The sequence below is a fragment of the Macaca thibetana genome, chromosome 1, assembly GCF_024542745.1.
Source record: "Macaca thibetana thibetana isolate TM-01 chromosome 1, ASM2454274v1, whole genome shotgun sequence".
In the NCBI taxonomy this organism is placed as follows: Eukaryota; Metazoa; Chordata; class Mammalia; order Primates; family Cercopithecidae; genus Macaca; species Macaca thibetana.
Genome location: NC_065578.1, coordinates 114320253 through 114347067, shown reverse-complemented (window position 1 = coordinate 114347067; position 26815 = coordinate 114320253). Strand labels below are relative to the sequence as shown.

At 37.3% G+C, this 26815-nt stretch overlaps 2 protein-coding genes and 1 pseudogene across 2 annotated transcripts in view; 2 read left to right on the top strand and 1 right to left on the bottom strand.

Annotated features, from left to right (window-relative positions):
* SIKE1 (suppressor of IKBKE 1) overlaps positions 1 to 26815 on the top strand; it is a 278198-nt gene that overhangs the window by 29621 nt on the left and 221762 nt on the right. The window lies entirely within an intron of this gene.
* TSHB (thyroid stimulating hormone subunit beta) lies at positions 3486 to 7941 on the bottom strand. Its single transcript, XM_050748370.1, has 3 exons — positions 7907 to 7941; positions 4269 to 4431; positions 3486 to 3822 (listed from the first exon to the last, which is right to left on the bottom strand). Exons 2-3 carry the CDS (start codon positions 4428 to 4430, stop codon positions 3568 to 3570), a joined length of 417 nt encoding a protein of 138 aa, XP_050604327.1. The 5' UTR covers position 4431; positions 7907 to 7941; the 3' UTR covers positions 3486 to 3567.
* Positions 18939 to 19488, top strand: LOC126930828 (prohibitin 1-like; annotated as a pseudogene).

The following is a 26815-nucleotide window of genomic DNA, read 5'->3' as shown; positions in this document are numbered from 1 at the left end:
AAATGCCATAATGAGGAAAAAGAGAGAAAGGAACCAGTTAGGCACATAGCTAGGATAAGTCCTCCATAGGATTCCTTTTGTCTAACAAAGGAACGGCCTGAAAGATCAGACTGCAAGCATAGATAAGGAGGTAAGGTCCACTACGAAGATGCCTTCTGTGTAATTAGCAAGGGTCACTTATACACAGTAGGCTTCAGTGAGCACATTCCTTTCCTTTTTGAACATATTCAGATAAGGGAGTTTGCACGGGGCGGGGGGGGGGGCTTGCTTGAAACATGCCCAAGAACAGTAACACAGAACCTGGCAAGTCCACAATGGAGAATTCTGCCCCCTTACACATGCACAGTAAGAGAAACTAAGTAACATAGAGTAACTTAGGCTAAGAGTCCACATGCATACCAAAAGCACAGGGAGGAGCTGTCAGGAATTCGTGTCTTATGCAAATGAAACACCTAGTCCTAACCATTTTTTCACACCTTATGTAAATGAAATATCTTGCCCTACTAGCCTGTTTATAAAAGCCCTTGTATTCCACTGCAGAATGGCAACCCTCTTTCAGGTCCCAGCTCCTCTAAAGGAGAGCTTTCTCCTTTCGCTTATTAAACTTTCGCTTCATCCTCACCCTAGTGTTCATGTTCCTTAATTTTCTTGGTGGTAAGACAAAGAACTCTGGGTCCTACTTAAAAACAACAAAACTAAAACATCCTGGTGCATTGGCAAGGCTGCTAGGATAAGATGTATTGCATTGTGAATCCAGATATGTGAGGACCACTGGGCCCTCTAGGGAAGAAGGGAGGTCAGGGCAGATTGGGACTAACACCTGTCCTGCATATTGGCCCATTAGCAAGTCATTGTTGACCTTTCTGAAAACAATTTCAAGAGGGGACAGTAGTGGAAGCCAAATTGTAATGACTGTGAAGAGAACGAGAAGCAAGGAAGTAGCTGGTTAGTGTAGTGGGCTCTTTCACACACACACACACACACAAACTTGAAATAAGAACCCAAGGAGAGAGGGGGCAAATAACTAGATGGTTGCAGAGGATGAAGAGAGGGTTATTTTTTTGCTTTTGCTTTTTTTATGATGGGAAGAGATTTAAGGATGCTTCATACTGAAAAGAAATCAAGAAAAAGGAAGCAAGAGAAAATACAAGAGCAAACAGCAAAGTCCTGGGGGAGATGAGGAATGGAATTAGGAGCATCTTCTGAAACTAGTGGGAAAGATGCTGAATTCATCAAAACTTCTCAGTTGCGCAAGTGTCAGAAACCTAACTCTAACTGGGCAGAAAAGGGAAGTTATGGTTTCTGTTAAGGGGTGAAGCCAGCTTCAGGTTAGGCTCAAATGATAACAATAGGCCTCTCTCTCCTCAGTCTCTCTTGCTCTCCACTGGACTGGAGAGCTAGCTGTTTCCAAGGGATGCCAAAGATGGCTAGCAGCAACTCCAGGCTCACATTTTATCAGTTTAGGAACCCCAACAGGCCAACCACTTGTCTTTCTAATAGTCCAGGTTTGGTTGAGCCTAGCAGCATACCCACCCTCATCATCCCCACTGAAACCACTTGAACTCAAACTGGAAGTGAAGAGAACACCAGAGGGAAATCAAGGTGCAGCTACCGGAAAAAAAGACATGGATGCTAAGCAGGCAGAAACATCAGGTAGAAGGAGGGTGGCAGAACTAGAGAAAGTGAGCTAGAGTTGTCTTATAAGTGGGAATTAACCAGGAGAGATGAGCAAGTAGGGAGGAACCCAACAGTGAACAGCAGAGTGGAAGTTACCTTTATAAAAGAATTTTTATTACACTTAGACTCAGTTCAAATCCTTGAAAAAACTTTTTCAGAATCCATGAAGGCATTCGTGACTAGTGCCAGTTAGATTTGAACATTAGACTTTGTATTTATTAATCAAAGGTCTATATTTGACATACAGTTTTAAGTGGTATGCAGCTTTAAATGTCCATGTTATCAGCTGATATGAGAACCCAAAACCCTAGATTAATATGTGGAGACCACACAAATATCAACTTCAGATATTAAAGTAAAACAATGTGGGTTCTGACTTTCGTATGTAAATACACGTCTATTCCCTCCCCATTGTGCTAATCCATCTACAGGACCCCACCACTACTACCACCACCCTCCTCGCCCCCACCCCCCGTGCACTATCAGCATACAGACATCTACATTATGCCTAGCTGAATTTAACTGGTGGCTGTAGAATACAGCAAAGGCAACTGGCCCTGCTGAAAACTGTTTTTTGCCTTGGTGGGGGCAGTGTGAATGAAAAGGAATGGACAAATAGAGGATATATCATCTTTTTGAGATCAAGTCTACAGGGCACTAGGTCTGTCTCATGTCAGTCATCTGTTGAAAGCAAATTCTCATGAAAGAGTATCTAAGGAAGGAGAAGAAAAATAAACAGCTGCTTACCAAGCACATTTACCAGAAAACAGTGTTTCAATATTGATGAAGGTTTAGATTAAAATTTAGGATAATTCCACTCTCTCAAATCCCTTTGCACTCTCCCCCATTCCTAAAACCTTTTACAGTCATACTAGTTTTTCATTACATTAAAAGTCAAAACAGCCCCAGTTGCTTTTGGTATGAATGCTGAAAAGCATCTCCTATTACTTGAAGGACTACGAAGGATTTATACTTTCACATGTAAAGTGATCGTGGCCTCTTTTCTAGGCTTTGTAAACTGACTTTTTGGGGTATAACTTTTATAGGTCAGTTGGTGCACCAGAGTAATTAATTAAAGAAAATAGGCCGGGCGCAGTGGCTCAGGCCTGTAATCCCAGCACTTTGGGAGGCCAAGGCGGGTGGATCATGAGGTCAGGAGATCGAGACCATCCTGGCCAACATGGTGAAACACCATCTCTACTAAAAATACAAAAAACTTAGCCGAGCATGGTTGTGGGCACCTATAGTCCCAGCTACTCGGGAGGCTGAGGCAGGAGAATGGCGTGAACCCAGGAGGCGGAGCTTGCAGTGAGCCGAGATTGCACCACTGCACTCCAGCCTGGGCAACAGAGCAAGATTCCATCTCCCCATCTCCCCTACTCCAAAAAAAAAAAAAAAATTTATCCAGTGCATTTGAATGACCAGGAATAAAGCACTACATTGTAGATTCCACATGCTCCTTACTCCCCACCTCCATGCCAGCCCTGCTTCTAGCCTTCTGAAGTTCTGACACCATGTGTTCCTTCAGCTTTTGATCACATTACTCTTCATAACTCTGTAGTCATCCCACATTCACTTTCTATATCACAGAAACCTCCTGGCCCTCTGTTAGGAGAGACTGCTCAAGGCAAGTTTTTTGGCATATCATATCCCTGTTCTCCATTTTACATCCACTCTGCTCTTTCACGTGAAAACCATCCTTCGACTGAGCCCAAAAGTCCCATTCATTCAACTTTTCTTCTAAAACCACTTAAGCTCTCTAACGCCTGTGTAGGTATGGGTATGGATTAAATAATTCTCAAAATGAACATAAGATATTGTGAAACATAATATTTTTGTTAGCTTTATTTCAGGCAAGCACATTTAACCAAATTGCAAATTATATCACTATTAGACAGAAAATCCTACCAGATAAGACTTCTGAGGTTTGGTACAGTAGTTTGTCTTGATGGCCTCATGTATACAGTCGCTATAGTCAGTATTGCACTTGCCACACTTACAGCTTAAAGCAACAGGATAGGAAAAATAGGGAGCAACATGGAGTGGGCATCCTGGTATTTCTACAGTCCTGTAGATGAAGTCTCTATATGTGCAAACATCCTGGGACAGAGCATATTTGGGAAGAAACAGTTTGCCATTGATATCCTGAGGAAAGAACAGAAAAGAGAACATATGTGACAGGACTTTAGGAAACATATAGAAATAGAAACATAAAAATAAATTCACTTATATTCCTTCATCACAAATACAACTGGGAAAGAATTCTTTAGCCCCATTCTCCAATACCAACTTAACCAAGCTGAATTCTACAGAGATAAAAGTGACACCCTCCTCTCTTTTATCATTGATCATGGGAACAAGATAAGATTTAAGTAAATCTGGGACATAAAACTGTTATAAAATTATCTGCATCCATTGTGCTGAGTAGATTCACATAATATTGTAACCTGTGTACTCTGCTTCTAAGGAGTCAATAACCATTAGATTTGGGAAACAAGGCTGTGATTTATTTCATTTCCTTTCTATATAGGAACGGACTTCTTAAAGCCTTATATAATTTACAGCCAAAAGAAGTAACATGAACTACATACCCGTGTCATACAATATCCAGCACAGATGGTGGTGTTGATGGTTAGGCAATAAGCACACTCTCTCCTTTCGATGTGCATTGTATACTCAGTTGGAATACAAAAAGACATCGCTTGTCCACATGCAAGGCCAAAAAGCACGGACATCAGAAAGACAGCCGTCATGCTAAATCAAAGACAAAATTAAAGAACCTATTGGTTAAAATCAGAAAGGGCAAATAAGCCAAGAAAAAGTATAACCAAACCTCAATACCATCCCAATGCATATAATCATGCTTATAATTCTACCATTTGGTCAAGGAAGATGCCAGAAAGATAAAGTCCAAAAAAGGTCAGCTAAAATTACTACTGGTGTTAAGGGGCTAACTCAGAAATCTAGGAACCCCCTGATCCCACTTCCAAACCCTTAGGATATCCCTTTAAGTTTGAAATATGTACAGTTGGAACAAATAAAAGATTATTTTACACAGAAAGAGGTATGTAATTTGTTCTCAAAAAGATTAACAGGCAAAAAAGAAAAAAAAAGATTGACACAATTAGAAGAATACAATCAAGGATGACAGCTCCATTATGGGTTAGCCAGGAATATTACATAATTTTTGGATGCATGGAAGAAAATAGAGGATCCACAGTGCCTCAGGCAGAAACAGAACATGCATCTCAATAGAGCTTGCGTGATGAAGAACTTTTTCAATATCAATTGGATATTATCAATATGTATTGATTGGATATAGTTATATTTATATGATATATTGGATATATCATATCAATATGACATTGATATGATATTGATATCATTATAACTCTGGATAATGTTATGACATAATTATTTTAGTTCTACTACTGAGGAAGGGTAATTAAATTTCAGACTTTTGGATGTAAGTTGATCACCTTGAAGATTTAAGAAGTTTTTTTTTAATCTTACAAATATTGTACAGCTAGCTAGATGTGTCTGGATTTTTTTCATTCTCAAGTATCATTGTCAGTAAAGAAAATATACACCTTAATGGAGTATTATTGTTGTCTATGAACATAAACTTGTTTGCTTGTTCTATTAAATAAATTATAATTTACAAAATATTTTGTTCAATAATCAGAAGTACCAAGATTTCCCCAAATCTGTCAGTTATACCTAAACAGCATCTTTAAGCTAGATACACTAAAATCTATGTTAACTGAAACCTCATAGGTTCAGCCTCAGTTAACCAGGATTTTTTTTTTATGAGAAACCATGAAAACCACATTACACAGGTTACCAGGGATTTATTTTAAATGTCAGATTCCAGAGGTTAGTGGCCATTTCAATCAACCTTCTATTCCTAGAATGAGAATTGCAGATAAATTAGATAAACACATATTGAGCATCTGAACCAGGCACTGACAGACACAAATGGAAAAGATACGGTCCTTTACCTAAAGGGGTGACTGTCCAGTGGAGGAGCTAATATGAACACAAATAATAATAATACAGATTGTTCTAGTGCTCTGAAAAAGTCCAGATTATGACTTTAAGACCTACAATTATCAAAGATTTATGTTTACTATACTTCTTATTACACAAGAAAGTAACCCATTTTAGGAAGACTTAACTTTTAAAGGTTAAAATAACAGGGATTTTTCTCACAAATTCTTTTAAATGAAATGTTGCATATCCAAACATTCTATGGAGGGTTTTTTTTGGTATTTGAGTTAAGGAGCAAAAAGCATACAAATTCCTTACTCATGGAACCTGGCTTCCTCAAGCGCTTCTCAAATGTCAGCTCCCTCTATGGTCCAGAGTTGGTCCCAGTATTTTAGAGATACAGACCTTGAGGATCCTCTGTAGGAGCTTAACATTACTAACTGCTAAATTATGTAAAATGCCTACCCATCATGGTCATTATCGTTCTGGCTTGTTTAGACAGCCAGCTACTGAGTTTTTTCTGTAGGAAACAATTAACTTCACATATTTTACCTTTTAGCTCTATGATTCTGTATAAAATCGATGTGGTGACCTGGTGATGAAAATATTGGTCTAAAAATTAAGAAACAGAATTCTTCCATAAATCTATGAGAACTTGACTAAAATGTATAATCTGTTTGGGTGTTATTTCCCCATCTGCAAAACAGAAAGTGACAAGTACACCCGACCCTTTTTAAAATGTAGGATGAAAATTTGTTTTGGTTTGGTAGGATGAAAATTGTCATACTTACTATGGATACTCTATATTTTTTTAAGTTTCTCCTATAAATGTAGAACTCTAAAGTAACAAAAGTAGAAAATGAAAGTGCTGAATTACCAGCCACAGTAGCTGTACAACTTCGTGGGCATAAAGAAAGCAAGAACTGTGCCTTTTCCTTTACTTCTTTATTGCAAATAGTAAAACTTCACCCACAGAATCTTTCTGGGCCTCAACTTTCTCATCTATAAAAGGAAGGCTTAGAACCAGAAGATGATCATGAAAATCTTCGCAGCACAAATAGTCTGTAATTCTATATGATAAATTAGTGTCAGATCTGATTAAGAGTTAGTGATCTAAATTCTACTTCAGGATTTAATTGCAGTTGTGTGCAACTGAGTAATTTAATGTCTTTGTGCCTTCATTTTTCCATATGTCCGTTCCTAAAGTCATAAAAAGAATAAAAGAATACGCGTGAAATGCTTGGCACTCTATATAAGAAAGATCATATAGCTATATAGCACTGTACAAATCAGCGTTAGTTAATCCCTTCCTCTGTGATACGCCACAATTTCTTCTTCATCGTCATCTGGGTTCTCATCTTTGCCACTTAATCATCTGAAATCATCATAAATAATTTGTTGGGTACCTAAACATAGAAGGCATGGTTTCAGGCAGGGCCTAAATAATGAGATGCCTTCTTCAGATGCATGACCATATATGTCCCTACTTTCAACATATTTTCTTATTCCAAGATATGTTCTTTCCTTTGCCCCTTTCCTCTCTTTTTTCCTCTTATTTTTGCTCCCAATGCTTCATTCTTAATAAACACTTTCCTCTCTGCTCTGCCAATTTCCTTCATTAATTTTTACACTCCAAATCCCTTACTATGAAAAGGACTAATTGCCCATCCTATGAATAATCCTGGAACTTCATTAAAGCAGCATATTTTTCTAGAAAGCAAAATGTGCTATACAGCAGGTGTGTGTGTGTTGAACACTATCAAAGGTGGTTTAACTGTTAAATAACTAAAAAGAACTTATAATACAGAGCACATTACCCCTGCAGGTACTCAAAAATGAATTTGCTCTAACATTTCCAGAAGCATATTTTCATAAAAGATGACCATTAGTACAGGAATTGAGAGGATTTAATACACAGATCATTAAACTGACAACAATATTTAAATCAAAATGAAAACAGAAGAAAGCCATGAATATCAAATATCCTTCATTAGGGAACTAACCAGTTGCTTCTCTTTCTTTAAGTCAATGAATTTTTTCCTTAGCCTTATGTATGTAGTTCACTCACCTTCATCTACTGCTAAACAATTTGGAGCAATAATTTAAAATATTAGAGCCTATTGAAGCAAATTATCTTTCAGCATTTTCCACTTTCTAAAAAATGGTAAAATGGTGAAAATGAAAAAAAATAGCTTAAGAACATTTCATTTCACAGAGCCTTCTTACTATAGACACCTACCTTACTTTGCATTGGTGAGCAGATGCTGTGATGACCCAAACTAAAAGCTCTTGGTTCATTTTATACCCTTCAGGATAATCCCCTCTGATCTTCCTGTTTATATAATTGCATTTGATTTACTGCTTTTTTATCTGAAAAGCATCTATTGAAAATTCATACTGAACTCCAAATAAAATGTATTTAGACAAACAAGCTCACAATATCTTTCCCTGGAAGCTGACATTATTGAAGCATGCATTTTCCTCTCTCCTGTTTCAAAATAAATTACCTTTTAAATTTATTCTTTATTAATATTTATTTATTAATATTAATAAAAGATAGATACAGAATGGGAAAAGCCAAATTCAAAAAACACTCTAACATCATCTAAGTAAGTCTTGGGAATAAAAATTTATTTGGGGCTTGAGTGCTTCAAGTTTTACCTAAATGTTCATGTAAAGATATATAAAATTATTCCTCATCTAAAAATTTTGTTTAGAACAAAATGTGTAGTTCAAAATATTTTGGGGGAGATTTTAAGATATTAAGTAAAATTTACACGTGTGAAAGAATGACTGTCTGAGGAACATGGCCACATCTGACAGGATGTCAAGCTGACCTGAGATAAAATTTTGGCCCTGCCATTTGCTTGCTATATGACATCGGCATGCTTGACTGCTTTAGTTTCTATGAAAAGGTAATATCACTTCTGTAAGAATTTTTGGTGTTGAGCATTTTTTCATATGCTTGTTGGCCATGTACATATCTTCTTTTGAAAAGTGTCTGTTTATGTCTTTTGCCCACTTTTTAACAGGGTTCTTCAGTTTTTGCTTATAAATTTGTTTAAGCTTCTTATGGATTCTGGGTATTAGACCTTTGTCAGATGCATAGTTTGCAAATATTTTCTCCCATTCTATAGGTTGTGTGTTTATTCTGTTGATAGTTTCTTTTGCTGTTATACCAGGTAACAAAAGTACACGATCCTAGAGAGATGGGAAGCAAACAGGGAGAAACAGACTGGAGAAAGTTTCTGGGCCATAATGCAGAAGCTCTTTAGTTAAAGCTCTTTAGTTAAAAAAAAAAGGTCAATTTTTGTTTTTGTTGAAGTTGCATTTGTCATCTTTGTCATGAAATCTTTGCCCGGTCCTACATCTGGAATGGTATTTCCGAGGTTATCCTCCAGAGTTTTTAGTTTTAGGTTTTACATTTAAGGCTTTAATCCATGTTGAGTTGATTTTTCTATACAGTGTAGGGAAGGGATCCAGTTTCAATCTTCTGCATATGGCTAGCCAGTTATCTCAGCACCATTTATTGAATAGGGAATCCTTTCCCCATTGCTTGTTTTTGTCAGTTTAATTGAGCAAAGAACGATTGTTGAATCAGGCAGCCCTCAGAATCAGAAGAGATTCACAGAACTCTGCTCCTCAATGTGGGCAGACAGCATTTATGAACAGAAAGTAGAAATAAGATACTGAAACAGCTTGATTTCATTATAGATCAGCACTTGCCTTACTTGGACAAAGTCTGATCAGCTGGCTGCCTATAATTGATTGAAGCTCAGCTGCTGTGATGAGCTGAAACTCAGCTGTTTGTTACCAAAGTATATTCCTAAGTTAGGCTTTCAGTTAGTTTACATACTAAGTTAGGTTGCAGTTCATTATGTAGGAACTCACAACACAGAGGTATCCTCAGGCCATATTTCCTTTAACAGATATATACCGAGAAATGGCCATGCCAGGGGCTCCAAAGTCTTGGGAATGTGAGCTACTATGTAATAAGATAATTTTGAAAACAGGGAAACTGGAAATGAGGGTGCCAATCTAATTTCAGACAAGATGCTAACACAAGAGTATGATAAATGGAAGAATATTAGATATGTGTTTCTAATGGAATGAGTGCCTCCTTTGTATATAAAGCATTGATTCAGGAGCTCATTTTCTAGTGGATTTATATACCTATCCCTGGGAGATATATATATGTATGTGTGTGTGTACATATGTAATGGGCAACTATAAAAACACTTGGCCTGTTACTAGAAGAACTATAATAAATATCATGCATTTGGGTAGTGATTTTCTTGCTAAAGAGGCCTTAATGTATATGATCTCATACTGTTAAAAGAATCCAGGCATGTTGAATTTGTGCTTCTGATCCCGGTTTACTTTCTCACCCAAAATAATTACAAAACAGTACAAAATATATAAAATAATATCTCTATACATATTGGACATCAGGAAACAAAAGTACGTGATCTGAGAGACATAGGAAACAAACAGGAAGAAACTGCCTGGAGAAAGTTTCTGAGCCATAGGGCAGGAAAGGTTACCAAGGCAGAGGCCAGAAGCATCACCAAATTGAAGAGATAGACCTGGGAGTCCATGGATCCCCAAGGCAGACAGAGTTCACAAGAAAGACATTATCAAAAACGAAAACCACAAACTAATAACCCTCATGAAATGAACATAGATACAAAAATTCTTCACAAAATTTAGCAAAACAAAATAAACAATACATAAAAAGAATAATACATCATGGTCAAAGTGGAATTTATTTCAGGAATGCAAGTTTAGTTTGCATTCAATTAAGAAAATTCACCATACTAACAGACTAAAAAATGAAAGGCTTACAATGATGTCAATGGAAACACACACAACCACATACACAAAAGCATTTGACAAAATCCAACATACATTCCTGAAAAAATTTTCAGGAAACTTGGAATAGAAGAAAACTTCCTAACTTAATAAAAGGCATCAGCAAAAATTTATGATTAATATCATACTTAATATTGAAAGACAAAATACTTTTCCTCTAACATCAGGAAAAAGGCAAAAATGTCTGCTTTTGCATCTTCTATTAAACACTGTACTGTATGTGCAATGTTAATGCAATAAGCCAAAGGAAAAAAGACATTCAGATGGGAAAGGAAGGAGTAAAATTTTATTCACATATAACATGACCATCTATGTAGAAAATCTTATTGAATCGCTGATTTCAAGATTGTAAAACTATGGTAATTAAGAAAGTGGTGGTAAGACAGATCATTGGAACAAAATATGGTCCAGTAATAAACCTGCACACATGTGGTCAAATGACTTTCAAGAAAGATGAAAATCAGATTATGTAGAGAATAAATAGTATTTTCAACAAATGGTGCTAGAACAATTCGTTATCCATATATAAAAATAAATACTTTTTTAAAATAAATAAATAACTTCAATACATAGCTTGCATTATATACAAATGTTAACATGAAATATAAAAACTAAAATTCTAAAACTTCTAGAAGAAAGCACGGAATAAAACGTCTGTTAGGCAAAATTTGGATTAGGCAAAACTTTCTTACATATAACACCAACAGCATGATCCATTTTCAAAAACAATAAATTGGACTCTGTCAGAATTAAGAACTTCTCTCTTCAAAAGGCATTGTTAAAACAACAAAGACATATCACAAACTGGAAGAAAAGAAACTTGCGAATTATACATAAGATAAAGAACTTGTATACAGAATATATGAAGAACTTGCTATACTCAATTGTAAGAAAAAATTATCCAATTTTTTAAATAAGCAAATGTTTGAATAGACATTTCACAGAATTATATCGATGGGAACTAAACAGATGAAAAATTTTCATCATTAGTCTCAGAGATAAGCAAATTAAGACCTCAATGACGTAGCACTACACACTTCTTGGGCTGCCTAAAATTTAAAAATAGGAAATACCAAGGGTTAGCAAGGATGTGGAGCAACTGAAATTTGCATACAATGTTTGATGGAAACATAAAATGGTACAAGTTTGTCAGTTCATAAGTCTCTCAAAAAGTTAAACATACACCTACAATATGACCTAACCATTCCACTCCTAAGTATTTATCTAAGAGAAATAATAGGATATATCCATCCATGAACTTGTACACAAACATTTATAGCATCTTTATTTTTAATAGTCCCAAACTGGAAACAAACTGAATGTCCCTCCACAGGTGATAAACAAATATGTCATACATATGCAATAGAATATTTGCCAGCAATAAATAGGAATAAACTACCGACATAGCAGTGACATTAATATCAATAATTATGTTATAATCTTAATATTATTAACATAGACCAAAACAGAGTACATGCCATATAATTCTGTTTATATAAAATACCAGAAAATACAAATTAATGTAAGACAGAAAGCAGATTAATGATTGCCTGGGGATGAGGAAAGACAAGGAAGGGGAAGAAAGAGGATTTCCAAGGGGCAGAGGAAACATTTAGGAAGTGAAAAATATGTTCATTATCTTGATTGTGATGATGGTTTTACAGGATACACATACGTTAAAACCTACCAAAATATATGCAGGGTTAGGGGTTGAATTATGTACCCCCAAATTTCAAATGTTGAAGTTCTAACCTGTAGTATATAAGAATGTGACCTTATTTGGAAATAAGTTCATTACAAATGAAATTAATTAATATGAAATAACACTGGAGTAAAGTAGGCCACTAGCCAATATGATTGGATATATCCCCTTACAAAAAGAGGAAATTTGGACGCAGACACATGAATAAGGAGAATGCCATGTGAAGAATGAAATTATGTTGCCTCAAACCAAGGACTACCAGAAACTACAATAGAGGCCTGGAATACATCCTAGCTCAGCAGCTTCAGAGGGAACATGGCCCTGCAGACACCTTGATCTTGGACTTCTGGCCTCTAGAGCTGTGAGAAAATAAATCTCTGTTGTTTTAAACCACTCAGTTTATGGTACTGTGTTATGGCAGTCCTAGGAAACTAATATATGCAATTTATTGTATGTCAATTATACCTCAATAAAACTGATAAAAAATATGGTAGGTGGAAATGATCTGTGCCTATTTGTCTAACTTCATGTCATACCCACCTCCCTCCACCTTTTATTTATTATGTCTCTTTGAACATTCCAAACTTGTTCTTGGAACAGTGCTTTTACATTTGCTATTTGTTTATTATGGAGCAACCTTTCGACAAGTCTTTGAATGGCTTTCTCCTTATCATCTCAGCTTAAAAATTACTTCTTTAGAAAACCCTTCCTTGACCACCAAGTCTAATGCAGCCTACTGCCACTGTCACTTTTTATCCTGTTATCTCATATTTTCTTCATTGCACTCAGCGTTTTCTGATACTATATTTGTTTATATACTTATTCTCTGTCTCTCCCTTTCCAACTAGACTGTAAGCAATTTAAATGGAAGCTTTATTTGTCTTGCTCATCACCATATCTTCAGAATTCAAACCAGCCTCTGCTATATATTAGGTACTCAGTAAATACTGATTACATAAATAAATGGAAACATAGATCCTATTCTGACATTTTGCATCCATGGAGAGGTTACTTAATGCTCTGATGTTCTATAGATAGTTACAGGCACAGTCAGGCTAACATCCAAGTTTCTTGACATTGTTTTCGTTGCATTAAAATTTTAACTCATTTTCAAAGAAAAGCAAACACTCACACTCTTTAGTTAGCCAAACAAAGAAGTGGCATTAAAATATGAATCAGATTTACTGACATTATCCTTTACCCCAAAGATTGGGTACTTTTCTAGCTCCTACTATTCTCTATATCCATACAATTCTAAAATCCTGGTCAATATAGACACTTTTAAAAAAATCGGTTTAGTCATCTTAAGTCTGAGTTATCAGTAATCATATTAAAATGGCCTGCAACATGAAACAAAACCTGTTTGTTTACTTAATTCCTTTCAATGCTTTTTTCCTTAATACAGATAATTGGTAGCAAATAGAGTTCACCCTATTTGCATATTGATCATTTTATTATTTTAAAGCTCTCAAGTGAGAAGACAAAATTGATTTAATATGTATAAAAATTATGTCAATTTGCTTCTCTCTTTTGGTAACAGATTAAAGCCCCTTGTATACCAGATTTACATGAATGTATGCAAGTTCTTTTCTATTTCAAAACATTTTTTTAAATTAAGGTCATCTATAAATGTTAATAGAAATTGCTAATGTCTTCTGTAATAAAATTTGTAGTGTTAAAAAGTCAGATTGGTATCTAATTTTCCTTACCCGTATGTCAAAACTAGTTTCTTTGTCCCTTAGTATAATATCTTTCTTTCTACTTATGTTACTTTATATAACCCCTGGTAATTAGATATTATTTCTCTGGCTGAATAATGTGAGCAGTATTAACCGTACTCACAATAATAGGTGTAGCCACTTCTCAGCAACTAATGAACAATATGCTGTTAATCTCACCCAAAAATTTTTAACTTTTCTTATCTTTTTTAGCACACCTTTTGTTTCTAAAGAAGTTCACAGTATTATTATATGCAAAAATCAATCAAAAATTTAGTTAGCAAATTAATCAGTGGTAGTCACAGAATAATAAATCCATAATGTAGTTAACGTGTCTCATTACATATGTATGAGTTTTCCTAGTGTTTAAAATTATCTTCTATTGGGAACAATGGCTATTCATGGACTCATTAATTCATTTGTTCAACAAATCTATGATATTTCCACCTCATTCCAGACACTGCCCTCAAGAAATCCCTTCTTACCAGTCATCTTCTTCACACAGCTATAAAATAGCAGTCCAGTTGAGCCCCAGACCCATGTATCCAACTCCCTATCTTGTAGGAGTTGTCTTCATCTCCAATTAGATGTTCCACAGGAACTCCAAACTCAGTGAGCACCATGAATCCCAGGGACTGAGTTACATGCCTCATTCTTATACCAGCATATCGCCCCCTGGGCTTACTCCCAAAATAAGGCAGGAGAACAAGACTAAGCCAGCTATTCTAGCCCAAAACATGAACCAGGTTTGGTGAACCTCCCCACAGGTAAAGTAAGTAAAAGAATAAGGAGAGGACCAAAATATGTTTAGGTAAAGACATTTTGATTTCAAGGAAGTCAGGAGTAGGGAAAAGCTCTTCCCTGCCTGGCACAAGAGGAGGCCTCCCAGTTTCTACTCCAGCACTACCAACAACTGTTCTCATTTGTCAGTGCCCAGACTATTCAGCTTCTCCCCAAAGCCCCACATATTTCTGCTCTCACCCATCAAGGATAAACTGGTATAAGAATTTCTCTTCTACTAAAAACAGTTAGAAAACAGGGCAAAATATATGAAACAATTATTCATAGACTTTTGATAATAGGAACCACAAGGCTGATACTGAAAGAAAGGAAACCAATAAGTTAACCCCTATGATTGTCCTAGATACCTGAAGGCAGTTTCTAGGCTACAGCACAGAGAGGGGCAACCAAACAGAGATGATATTCTTGAGGAATTGTGAAGACACATATAGAAGTTCAGGGAGGCTGAAATGCCTAGAATTTTTAGGACAGAGAAATGAAGAGGAGGGAGCTGCCTAGAAAGAAAATCTGGAGATCTGAAAGGGGTTTTCACTGAGTCTTTGACTGATGACCAATTTGTATATGATCGGGTTGAAACTATGAAGCCAAGGAAAGATCACTGAAAATCAGGAGACTGAACAATTCCTAGAGCTTACTTATATCTAAAAATAGTTTGTGCTTCCATAAGCCAGAGTGGAGAGGTACTATAATACATAATTAGGTAGAGTCCTCAGAAAAGTCATGCTTTAAAAGTGAGGATAAATTAACTCTAGAGTTAAGGCTGCTCTGAACCTTCCTGAACAAAGATAAAAAGCAACTTTCAAAAGGATTAAGCGAATCAAGTAACATGAATGTCTGCCAGAACGAAGTTCAGTATTCCTTTAAAAAATACAACAAAATATAACTCATTTATTAAAATGTAAAATTAACAATGTCTAGCATCCAATAAGAAATAACTAGGCATGCAAAGAAGTGAAAAATGTGACCCATACCAGAAGGAAAATCAATAAATAGAAACAGGCTCAAAATGGCAGAAATAATGAAATTCAGGGACAAGAACCTTAAGAGAGTTTTTACAAACATTTTTAATAAGCTTAAGAATCTAAATGAAAACATGAACATGAGGAAAAGAGAAATAAAAAGTATAATAAAAGACCCAAATGGAACTTCTAGAGATGAAAAATACAGTATCCAAAATGAAAAAAAAAGTCACTGAATGAACTGAAAAACAGAGTGGATAGTTCAGAAGAAAATATCAGTACACTTAAAGACAGAACAATAGAAACCATGGTAGCCAACTTCCAAGATGGTATCAACGATCTTCAATTCCTAGTACTTCTGTCATTGTGTAATACCCACCCATTGTGTAATACCTGGATTTGATATATCTGTGTGATCTTCAGACTGGAGCAAAATTGAAGTTACGCCCTAAAGCTGTCATAAAAGACATTTCCTCTTTCATCTTGCTCAGTTGAATCACTTGCTATGAGGGAAGTCAGCTATCAGGTCACAAAAACACTCAAATGACAGCAACTATGGGGCAGTCCAAATGGCAAAGGACAGAGACCTCCTGCCAACAATCAGAACCAACTTGTCAACAATGTAAGTGAGCCATCTTGGAAGTAGATCTTCAGCCCTTATTAAGTCTTCAAATAACTGCAATCCTGAGACAATATCTTGACTGCAACTTGATGAGGGACACTCCAAGCCAGAACCATTAGCTAAGTCACACCCAAATTCATGATCCACAGAAATCATTTGATGTATATTTATCACTGGTTTAACCTATTAAGTTTTAGAATAATTTTTTGAGCAGCAACAAATACCTAATTCAGAGACTACTTAAAATGAATAGCACAGGGAAAAAAGTTTTTTAAAAAGCCTTAGTGGAATAATATCAAGCAGAATAAAATACATGTAATTGGAGTCCAGAATAAAAGGTGAGAATTAAAGTGGGGACAAAAAAATATTTGAAAAAATGTGGCTAAAATATTTCCAAATTTGATGACTATAAAGCCACAAATCCTAGAAGTTCAATAAAACCCAAGTAAAATAAACATTTAAAAAACTATTCTGCTTTTCTCTTCCATGATGGAAGATTAGATGCTTTTCTAGCATCCTTCACCTACTTGGAAGAAGCAAAACAGTGTTTTGAGATTCACACTGTGATCTTTTATTCAAGAAAGAACCTGAGAATTCGACAGAAAAGCAAAGGACACTTCAGATCTCAGGAAAAAAAAGGTAGGCAGGCAGTCTGCACAGCAACATCTGGCTGAGAAATGAGAGTGAAGCCCCAGTACATGAGAAGCCGAGATGGTGTCTTTCTATGAGTTAGTCTGTTCTCTCATTGCTGTAAAAAAGATGTAGGACTGGGTGATTTATAAAGAAAAGAGGTTTAATTGGTTCATGGTTCTGCAGGCTATACAGGAAGTATAGCAGGTTCTGCTTCAGGGGAGGCCTCAGGAAGCTTCCAATCATGGCAGAAATCAAAAGGTGAGCAAAGTGTCTCACATGGCAGGAGCAGGAGCAGGACAGAGTAAGAGGGGAGATGCTGCACGCTTTTAAACAACTAGATCTTATGAGAACTCACTCACTATCACAAGAACAGTGCTGAAAGGATAACGCTAAACCACTCATGAGAAATACACTCCCATGATCCAACCACATCCCCCCAGGCCCCACCTCCAACACTGGGGACTAGAGTTCGACATGAGACTTGGTGGGGCACACGGACCCAAAGCATATCAGTCTACATTCTACCTTTCCACTGGGGAACTGTACCAAAAGCACCTTGTCCCTCCCAAGCCCTGGAGCTAACTGGGGGAAAGGCTTGGATACTGTGAGAAGAAAAGACACTGAGAAATGTCCTAGGCATTTTCTCAAATCTGGGACCCAGTTGGAGGATAGTATTCTCAATCCTGGCTCATCCCAAACTTGGTGGGATAGGGCTACTTAGCAACAGTGCCTGCCGTGAGCATTAGAGAGTCTTGGACTGGAGATTGGAGTCCTGGGTCTGGAGTGAGGGAGGAGCTCCCATAGCCAGAACTGAGGAGCAAGTTTGGAGTGTGCTGCAATTATGGGCACTGGAACTGGGCTCTGCCTCTTCATGGGATCAGAGAAGGAGGAAATTTTCTGGAGAGCTGTGGTTTTGCACAGGTGGTGAAATTTTCAGACATGAACAGCTTTGCAATCTAAAGGCAATCTGCATGCAACTTTACTGAGTGCCCAACCTTGCTCTTTTGGTCAAAACGAGGGATTGAGCACAGCTGGATCTGAGGAGTGAGAGATAAGTGAGTACCACACCCACTCACCTAGTCTGGGAGCTAGTGCCACCCCTCCCTTCCCATGCAAGGAACTTCATGCAGTGGCTGTTTTTCACTCCTTACCTGGGAACATCTCCAGGCATTTGGCAACTGCCCCCTGGGCTCATCAGAGCAGACACTTGCACCCACAATTAGGAAGCCTGAGGGCAGGCTAGGCTAGTCCAGCTCCAACAGCTTCACCCCCACAACTCCCACTGAGGCTGAGCCTAGAATCCCAACCACTGAGCATCCCACAGCCCAGTCCAATGCCTGGGACACTGGAAAACTTCTCCTGGTAAACAAAGATCAAGATAAACCCAATTGCTGCCACCATAGCCGTCTCTTACCTGCAAGTGCCACCTACTGGCCTGGGGGTCAAGTAGCACAACCAAATACAAAATCTTCTGACACAACTGCACAGCAATTGAGAATGAGAGAAGCTTCTTTGGCCCCCACGCCTCCAGCTTCTCAGGATACCATAAGCCTGTGGTCTCAACTGGTACACAACTACTACAGCTGGCATTTGAGAAACCTACCACACTAAGGTTATCTGTAACCAGTCTTTGCCACTGAACACACTCAGAAGCAAAGCAAAATGGCCCTACTCAACATACCTTATAGTCACAGCTTCAAGGAAAAATTAAAAAGTTCCATCTGTGGCTGGGGAATTCTTGTGGAGGTCAGAGTGGAAGCAGGTGTGGGAAGCTCCAGCACAAGGAAACATGACTGCCAAAGTGTTTGAGCTCATTAGCAAGTTTGGCCCACCGTTAGCTGTTGCAGTAGATGTGGCGAACTCTGCCTTATATAATGTGGATGCTGGGTGCAGAGTTATTGTCTTTGACCAATTCCATGGAGTACAGAACATTGTGGTAGGGAAAGGAATCACTTTTTCATCCCATGAGTGTAGAAACCAATTACCTTTGACTGCCATCTCAACTATGTAATGTGCCAGTCATCACAGGTAGCAAAGATTTACAGAATGTCAACATCACACTCCACATCTTCTTCTGACCTTTTGCTAGCCACCTTCCTCACATCTATACCAGCACTGGAAAGGACTATGATGAGCATGTGCTGCCATCCATCACTATAGAGATCCTCAAGTCAGTGTTGGCTCACTTTGATGCTGGAGAACTAATCACACAGAGACAACTGGTCTCCAGGCAGGTGAGCAATGACCTTAAGGAGTGAGCAGCCACCTTTGGGCTCATCCTGGACAATATGTCATTGGCATATCAGAGCTTCCAGAATGAGTTCACAGAAGTGGTGAAAGCCAAACAGGTGACTCAGCAGAAAGCAGAGAGGGCCAGATTTGTGGTGGAAAAAGGCTGAGCAGCAGAAAAAGGCAGCCATCATCTCTGCTGAGGGCAACTCCAAAGCAGCCAAGCTGACTGCCGACTCACTGACCACCACAGGGGATGGTTTGATTGAGCTGCACAAGCTGTAAGCCACAGAGGACATCGTGTACCAGCTCTCATGCCCTTGGAACATCACTTACCTGCCAGCAGGCAGTCTGTGCTCCTCTAGTTGCCCCAGTGAGGGTCCACCCTGCCTGCACCTCCATGGGCCAACTGAGTCACAGTCCTGATGATTCTTAACACCGCCTTCCTGCTGCCCTGACCCCAGAAATCACAGTGAAATTTCAAGACTGGCTTAAAGTGAAGGAAATAAAAGTAAAATCACTTCGGATCTTAAAAAAAAAAAAAAAAGTCCTATCCAAATAAAAGTAAATGCAAAAATAAGATATAAGAAATGATTGTTTCTTCAGATGAGAAGAAACAGCATAACAATATTAAAAGTATGAAAAAGTAGGGTGTTATCACACATCCCCCAAAAAATCACACTAACTCTCTAGTAATGGATTCTAACCAAAATGAAATATTTGAAATGTCAGATAAAGAATCAAAATATTGATTTTAAAGAACTTCAGTAAGATTCAGAAGACATCTGAAAACGAATACAAAAAAAATCAGTTCAGGATATGAATGAGAAATTTACCAAGGAGATAAATATCTTAAAAATAGAACTTCTGGAATTGAAAAATATTGAAGGAATAACAAAATACAGTTGAAACCTCCAACAGTAGACTAGAATACACAGAAGAGACAACATCAATACTTGAAGACAGATTTTTTTAATTAACCCAGTCAAGCAAAAATAAAGAAGCAAGAATAAAAAAACAATAAACAAAGTCTTCAAGAAGTATGGGACTAGGTAAAGTCTCCCAACATACAAATCACTGGTATTCCAATGGAATACCAATATATAGATTCATGGTATATAATGGAGTCCATGGGAATACCAATGATTTGTATGGGAGAATAAAAAGCAAAAAGTTTTAACAACAGATTAAGGGAAATAATTCATAAAAAGTTCCCTAGTCTTGCAAGAGAATTAAACATTTAGATACAGGAGGCCCAGTAAACACCAGGAAGATACACTGCAAGAAGGACTTCATCATGACGTGTTGTCATCAGACAGTTTAAAGTAAACATGAAAAAAAAAATCCTAAAATCAGCAAGAGAAAAGCATCCAGTCACCTATAAAGAAAACCTTGTCAGACTAACAGTGGAAATTTCAGCAGAAATTTTACAAGCCAGAAGAGATTTCATTTTCAAAGTGCTTTAAAAAACCTACCAATCATGAATTCTGTGTCCTGCCAGAATAAGTTCCATAAATGAAAAGGAAATAAATTCTTTCCAAGACAAGCAAATGCTGAGGGAATTTGTCAGTACTTGGCCAGCCCTATAGGAAATGTCCAAAGGAGTTATAAACATGGAAAACAAAAGGTTGTTATTCACCATCATAAAAATTCATGAAGTATAAAACTCACAGGTCTTATAAAACAATCACATAAAGGAGAAAGAGAAATAAATAAATGGCAGCATGATAGAACTCCACCAAACCACAGATGGGGGTGGTGGGGGAAAGAAACAAAGAATCTACAAAGCAACTAGATAACAATTAATATTATGACAATAATGAAAAATCACATATCAATGTTAACATTAAATATAAATGGATTAAATTAATCACTTAAAAGATATAGATTAACAGAAGGAATAAAAAAACATGAACCAACTATATGCTACTTACAAGAAACCCACCTTCTGGAAAAGACACTTATAGATTGATGGTAAAGGGGTGGAAAAACATATTCCATGCAAATAGAAACCAAAAGCAAGAAGGAGTAGATATACTTACATCAGATAAAACAGACATTAAGCCAACAAAAATTAAAAAAAAAAAAGACAGAAGTCATAATATGCTAAAGGGATCAATTCAACGAGAGGATATAATGATCACAATACACATGCATCCAACATTAGAGCCCTAAGATTCATAAAACAAATAATGCTAGACCTAAATAAAGCCATAGACTGCAATACAATAATACCAGGGGATGTCACTACCCCACTTATAGCACTAGACTGATCACTGAGACACAAAACCAACAAAGAAAAACTGGGCTTAAATTGGACTTTGGACTAAATGAACCTGAAAGACATTTATAGAACATTCTACCCCAAAATGGCAGAATAGACATTCTTCTCATCAGTTCAGGGGACATTCTCCAAGACAGGTAATATATTAAGCTGCAAAACAAGTTTTAATAAATTTTTAAAAAGTGAAATTATACCAAGTATCTTCTCAGACAACAGTGTAATAAAACTAGAAATCAATGCCAAGAACAACTCTCAAAATGATACAAATATATGGAAATTAAACACACTCCTGAATGATCTTTGGGTCAATGACAAAATTAAGATAGAAATTTAAAATTTTTTGAAACAAATGAAAATGGAAACATAACATACCAAAACTTCTAAGATATAGAAAAAGCAGCACTGAAAGGGAAGTTTATAGTGTTAAATGTCTACATCAAAAAAAAAAAAAAAAAGAAATATAACAAAGTAACCACCTCACATTGCACCTCAAGTAACTAGGAAAAAAAAGAACAAACCAAACTCGAAGCTAGCAGAAGAAAAGAAATAACAAAAATCAGAGCAGTACTAAATAAAATTAAGAACAAAAGAATACTGAGGATTAATGAAAAAAAAAGTTAGTTCTTTAAAAGATAAAATTGATAAACCATTAGCTAGACTAACCAAGAAAGACAGAGAAGATCCAAGTAAACATAATCAGAAATTTAAAAGGAGGTGCCAAAACTGATACCACATAAATACAAAAGATAATCAGAGACTACCAGGAGCAACTATATGCTCACAAACTAGAAAACCTAGAGGAAATGGATAAATTCCTGGAAACATACTACCAACCAAGATTGATTCAGGAAGAAATAGAAATACTGAACAGACCAATAACGAGTAGTGAGACTGAATCGGTAATTTTTAAATCTCCCAAGAAAATAAAAGCCAATGACCACAGAGATTCACAACAAAATTCTGTAAAACATACAAAGAAGAACTGGTACCAATCCTCCAGATACTCTTTCAAAAAACTGAGGTGAAGGGAATCTGTCCTAACTCATTATATGAATCTGGTATCATCCTAATACCAAAGCCAGACAAAGATACGACAAAAAAAGAAAACTACAGACCAATATCACCAATGGACATAAATGCAAAAATCCTCAACAAAATACAAGCAAACCACATCCAAAAGCACATCAAAAAGATATTAACTATGATCAGGTGAGATTAATCCCAGAAATGCAAGAATGGTTCAACATATGCAAATCAATAAATGTGATTCATTACATAGACAGAATTAAAAACAAAAATGATATGATCCTCTCAATAGATGCAGAAAAAGCATTTGATAAAATTCAGCATCTCTTAATGATAAAAACCCTCAACAGACTAGGCATTAAAGGAACATACCTTAAAATAATAAAAGCAATATATGACAAACCCACAGCCAATATCATACTGTACAGGTTAAAGTTGAAATCATTTCCTAAGAACAGGAACGCCCTAAGAAGGGATGCCCACTTTCACCACTCCTATTCAACATAGTACTGGAAGTCTTAGACAGAGCAATCAGGCAACAGAAAGAAATAAAAGGCATCCAAATTGGAAAGAAGAAATTCAAATTATCTCTGTTGATGATGTGATCTTACAGCTAGAAAACCCCAGGGACTCCTCCAACAGACTCCCAAATTTGATAAATGAGTTCAATAAAGTTTCAGGATTAAAAAAAAATCAATGTACAAAAATCAGTGGCATTTCTGTATGACAATAATGATCAAGCTAAGAATCAAATCAAGAAATCAATTCCATTAACAATAGCAACAACAAAAAAATACCTAGAAATATATTTAACCAGGAAAGTAAAAGCTCTCTGCAAGGAAAACTACAAAACACTGGTAAAGGAAATTGTAGATGACACAAACAAATGGAAAAACATCCCATGCTCATGGGTTAAAAGAATCAATATCATTAAAATGACCATACTACCCAAAGCAATCTACAGATTTAATGCAATTCCTATCAAAATATGAATGCAATTTTAACAGAAAAATACAATCCTAAAATTTATATGGAATCAAAAAAGAACCCATAGCCAAAACATTTCTGAGCAAAAAGAACAAAGCTGGAGGTATCAGATTACCTGACTTTACACTACAAGGCTATAGTAACCAAAACAGCATCCTACCAGTATAAAAATAGATGCATAGATAAATGGAACAGAATAGAGAACCCAAAAATACAGCCACATAATTACAACCGACTGATCTTTGACAAAGTTGACAAAAACATACATTGAGTAAAGGACGCTCTTTTCAATAAATGTTGCTGGGGAAATCGGATTGCCATATGCAGAAGCATAAAACTGGAGCCCCTCCCCTTTCAGCTTATACAAAAATCAACCCAAGATGGTTTAAGAATTTAAATGTAAGTCCTGAAACTATTAAAATACTAGAAGAAAACATGAGGAAAACTCTTCTGGACGTTGACCTAGGCAAAGTATTCACAACAATTATGGCCTCAAAAGCAAATGCAAGAAAAACAAAAATAGACAAATGGGGCTTAACTAAAAAGCTTATGCACAATAAAAGAAATAATCAACAGAATAAACAGACAGCCTGCAGAATGGAAGAAAATATTTGCAAACTATTCATCTGACAAGGGACTAATATCCATAATCTACAAGGAATTCAAACAACTGAACAACAAAAAAGAAATAGCCCCATTAAAAAGCGGGCAAAGCAGTTAGAGCGGTGATCATTTAAAAAGTCAAGAAACAACAGATGCCAGAGAGGATGTGGAGAAATAGGAATGCTTTTACACTGTTGGTGGCAGTGTAAATTAGTTCAACCATTGTAGGAGACAGTGTGGTGATTCCTCAAGGATCTAGAACCAGAAATACCATTTGACCCAGCAATCCCATTACTAGGTATATATCCAAAGGATTATAAATCATTCTACTATAAAGACACAGGCACACATATGTTTATTACAGCATTGTTCACAATAGCAAAGATTTGGAACCAACCTAAATGCCCATCAATGATAGACTGGATAAAGAAAATGTGGCACATACACACCATGTAATACTATGTAGTCATAAAAAAGGATGAGTACATGTTTTTTACAGGGACTTAGATGAAGCCGGAAATCATCATTCTCAGCAAACTAACACAAGAACAGAAAACCAAACATGGCATGTTCTCACTCATAAGTGGGAGTTGAACAATGAGAACACATGGACACAGCGAGGGGAAGATCACACACCAGGGTCTGTTGGGGGCTGGGGGGCTAGGGGAGGGATAGCATTAGAAGAAATACCTAATGTAGATGATGGGTTGATAAATGCAGCAAATCACCATGGCACGTGTATACCTATGTAACAAACCTGCATGTTCTACATATGTATCCCAGAACTTAAAGTATAATAATTAAAAAAAAAATAAACAAACAAAAAGTGGGCAAAGGACATGAATAGACATTTTTCAAAAGAAGACATACAAATGGCCAAGAACCATGAAAAAAATGCTCAACATCATGAAGCATCAGAGAAATGCAAATTAAAACCACAATGAGATATCATCTTACACTAGTCAGGACAGCTACTATTAAAAAGTCAAAAAATAATAGATGTAATGAGTATGCCTAGAAAAAGGAACACTTATACACTGTTGGTAGGAATGTAAATTAGTGCAATCTCTATGAAAAACAATAGAGATATTGCTCAAATAACTTAAAAAAAAAAAAAACTACTATTTGATCCAGCAATCTCACTACTGGGTATCTACCCAAAATAAAAGAAATCATTATATTAAAAAGATACTTACATCTATATGCTTATCACAGCACTATTCACAATAGTAAAGACATGGAATTAACCTAAGTGTCCATCAACAGATGATTGGGTAAAGACAATACAGCATTCCATTGTGTGTGTACTCACGCATACACACACACACAATGGAATACTACTCAGTCATAAAAAAGAATCAAATAAAAATGCTGGCCAAGATGGCCAGCTAGAAGTAGCTGGTGTGCACACTCATGGAGAGAAATAGAAAGGGCAAGAAAATACAGTAAGGGCAGGTAAATACAGCATCTTCAATTGAAACATCCACGTACATGCATTGAGACTCATCAAGGAAACAACTCAACTCAAAGAGAATGGAGAAATTCAAGGCAAGACGACCACCTATGTGGGAGCAAAATAGAGCCAGGGGAACCTCCCCAGCCCAGGGAAGCAGTGAGTGAGCAACCCTGGGGATCCGCACTTTTCCCATGCATCTCTGCAACCCTTGGCTCAGGAGATCCCCTCATGAACATACTCCACCAGGGCCTTCAGTCTGACATGCAGAACTCTTTGGAGTCTCAGCAGAGTAGCTGCTTAGGCACACACAGAACCCTGGGAGCCTTAGATATCTGGGGCTCTTTTTTCCCAGCAAAAAGCAGCTGCAACTCTGGCAAAGCAAGAGGTTAGACACACCCCTGCCCCACAGATACCCCTAGGAAAGGGGCTGAATACAGGATACCAAGCAGTGATGAGATGCAGGCCCTGCTTCCATAGCACCTTGCAGGATAAGACCCACTGGCTTGGGATCCAGCTAGCCACTGGTAGCAGCATTACATCTCCCTGAGATGGAGCTCCCAGAGGGAGAGGCAGTCCACCATCTTTGCTGTTTCACAGAGTTAACCATTGTTGTCTTCTGTGCAGCTGCCCTACAGAAAAGTGGCCAGACTGCTTTTTAACATGGGTCCCTGACCCTGCTTCTCCTTACCTTGGGGGGCCTGCTGAGCAGGTCTCCAGCCACTGGCTCAGCAGTGTTTTCCATCCAAAGATGGCCACCATCTTTGCTGTTTGACTGCCTTAGCTATTGTTGCCCTTGAACTCCAAGGAGTCTGCGATGACTAGGGACTGGAGTCATCCTCCAACATAGCACAACTGCCCTACAGAAAAGCAGTCAGACTGCTTATCCACGTAGGTCCTGAATCCCGTTTCTCTTCAGTGAGCAGAATCTCCCAACCAGGGCCTCCAGCTGCCCCTGCCACTGTTTTCCAGCCGGCAGCAGTTTCAAACCTCGCTTAGACAGAGCTCCCAATGGGAGAGGTAGGCTGCCATCTTTGCTATTTAAGCAATCTTAGCCATTGTTGCCTTCAGGCTTTAGAGAGTTCACAGTGACCAGGAGCTAATGTGACCCCAGCAAAGCACAGCTGCCCTACTAGAAGAGCAGCCAGACTGCTTTTTTACATGTCCCAGATCCTATTCCTCTTGACTAGGCTCTCCCAACCAGGGTGTCCACCCACCTCCTGCCAGTGTGTTCAGGCTAGCAACAGGTCTGTACCTCC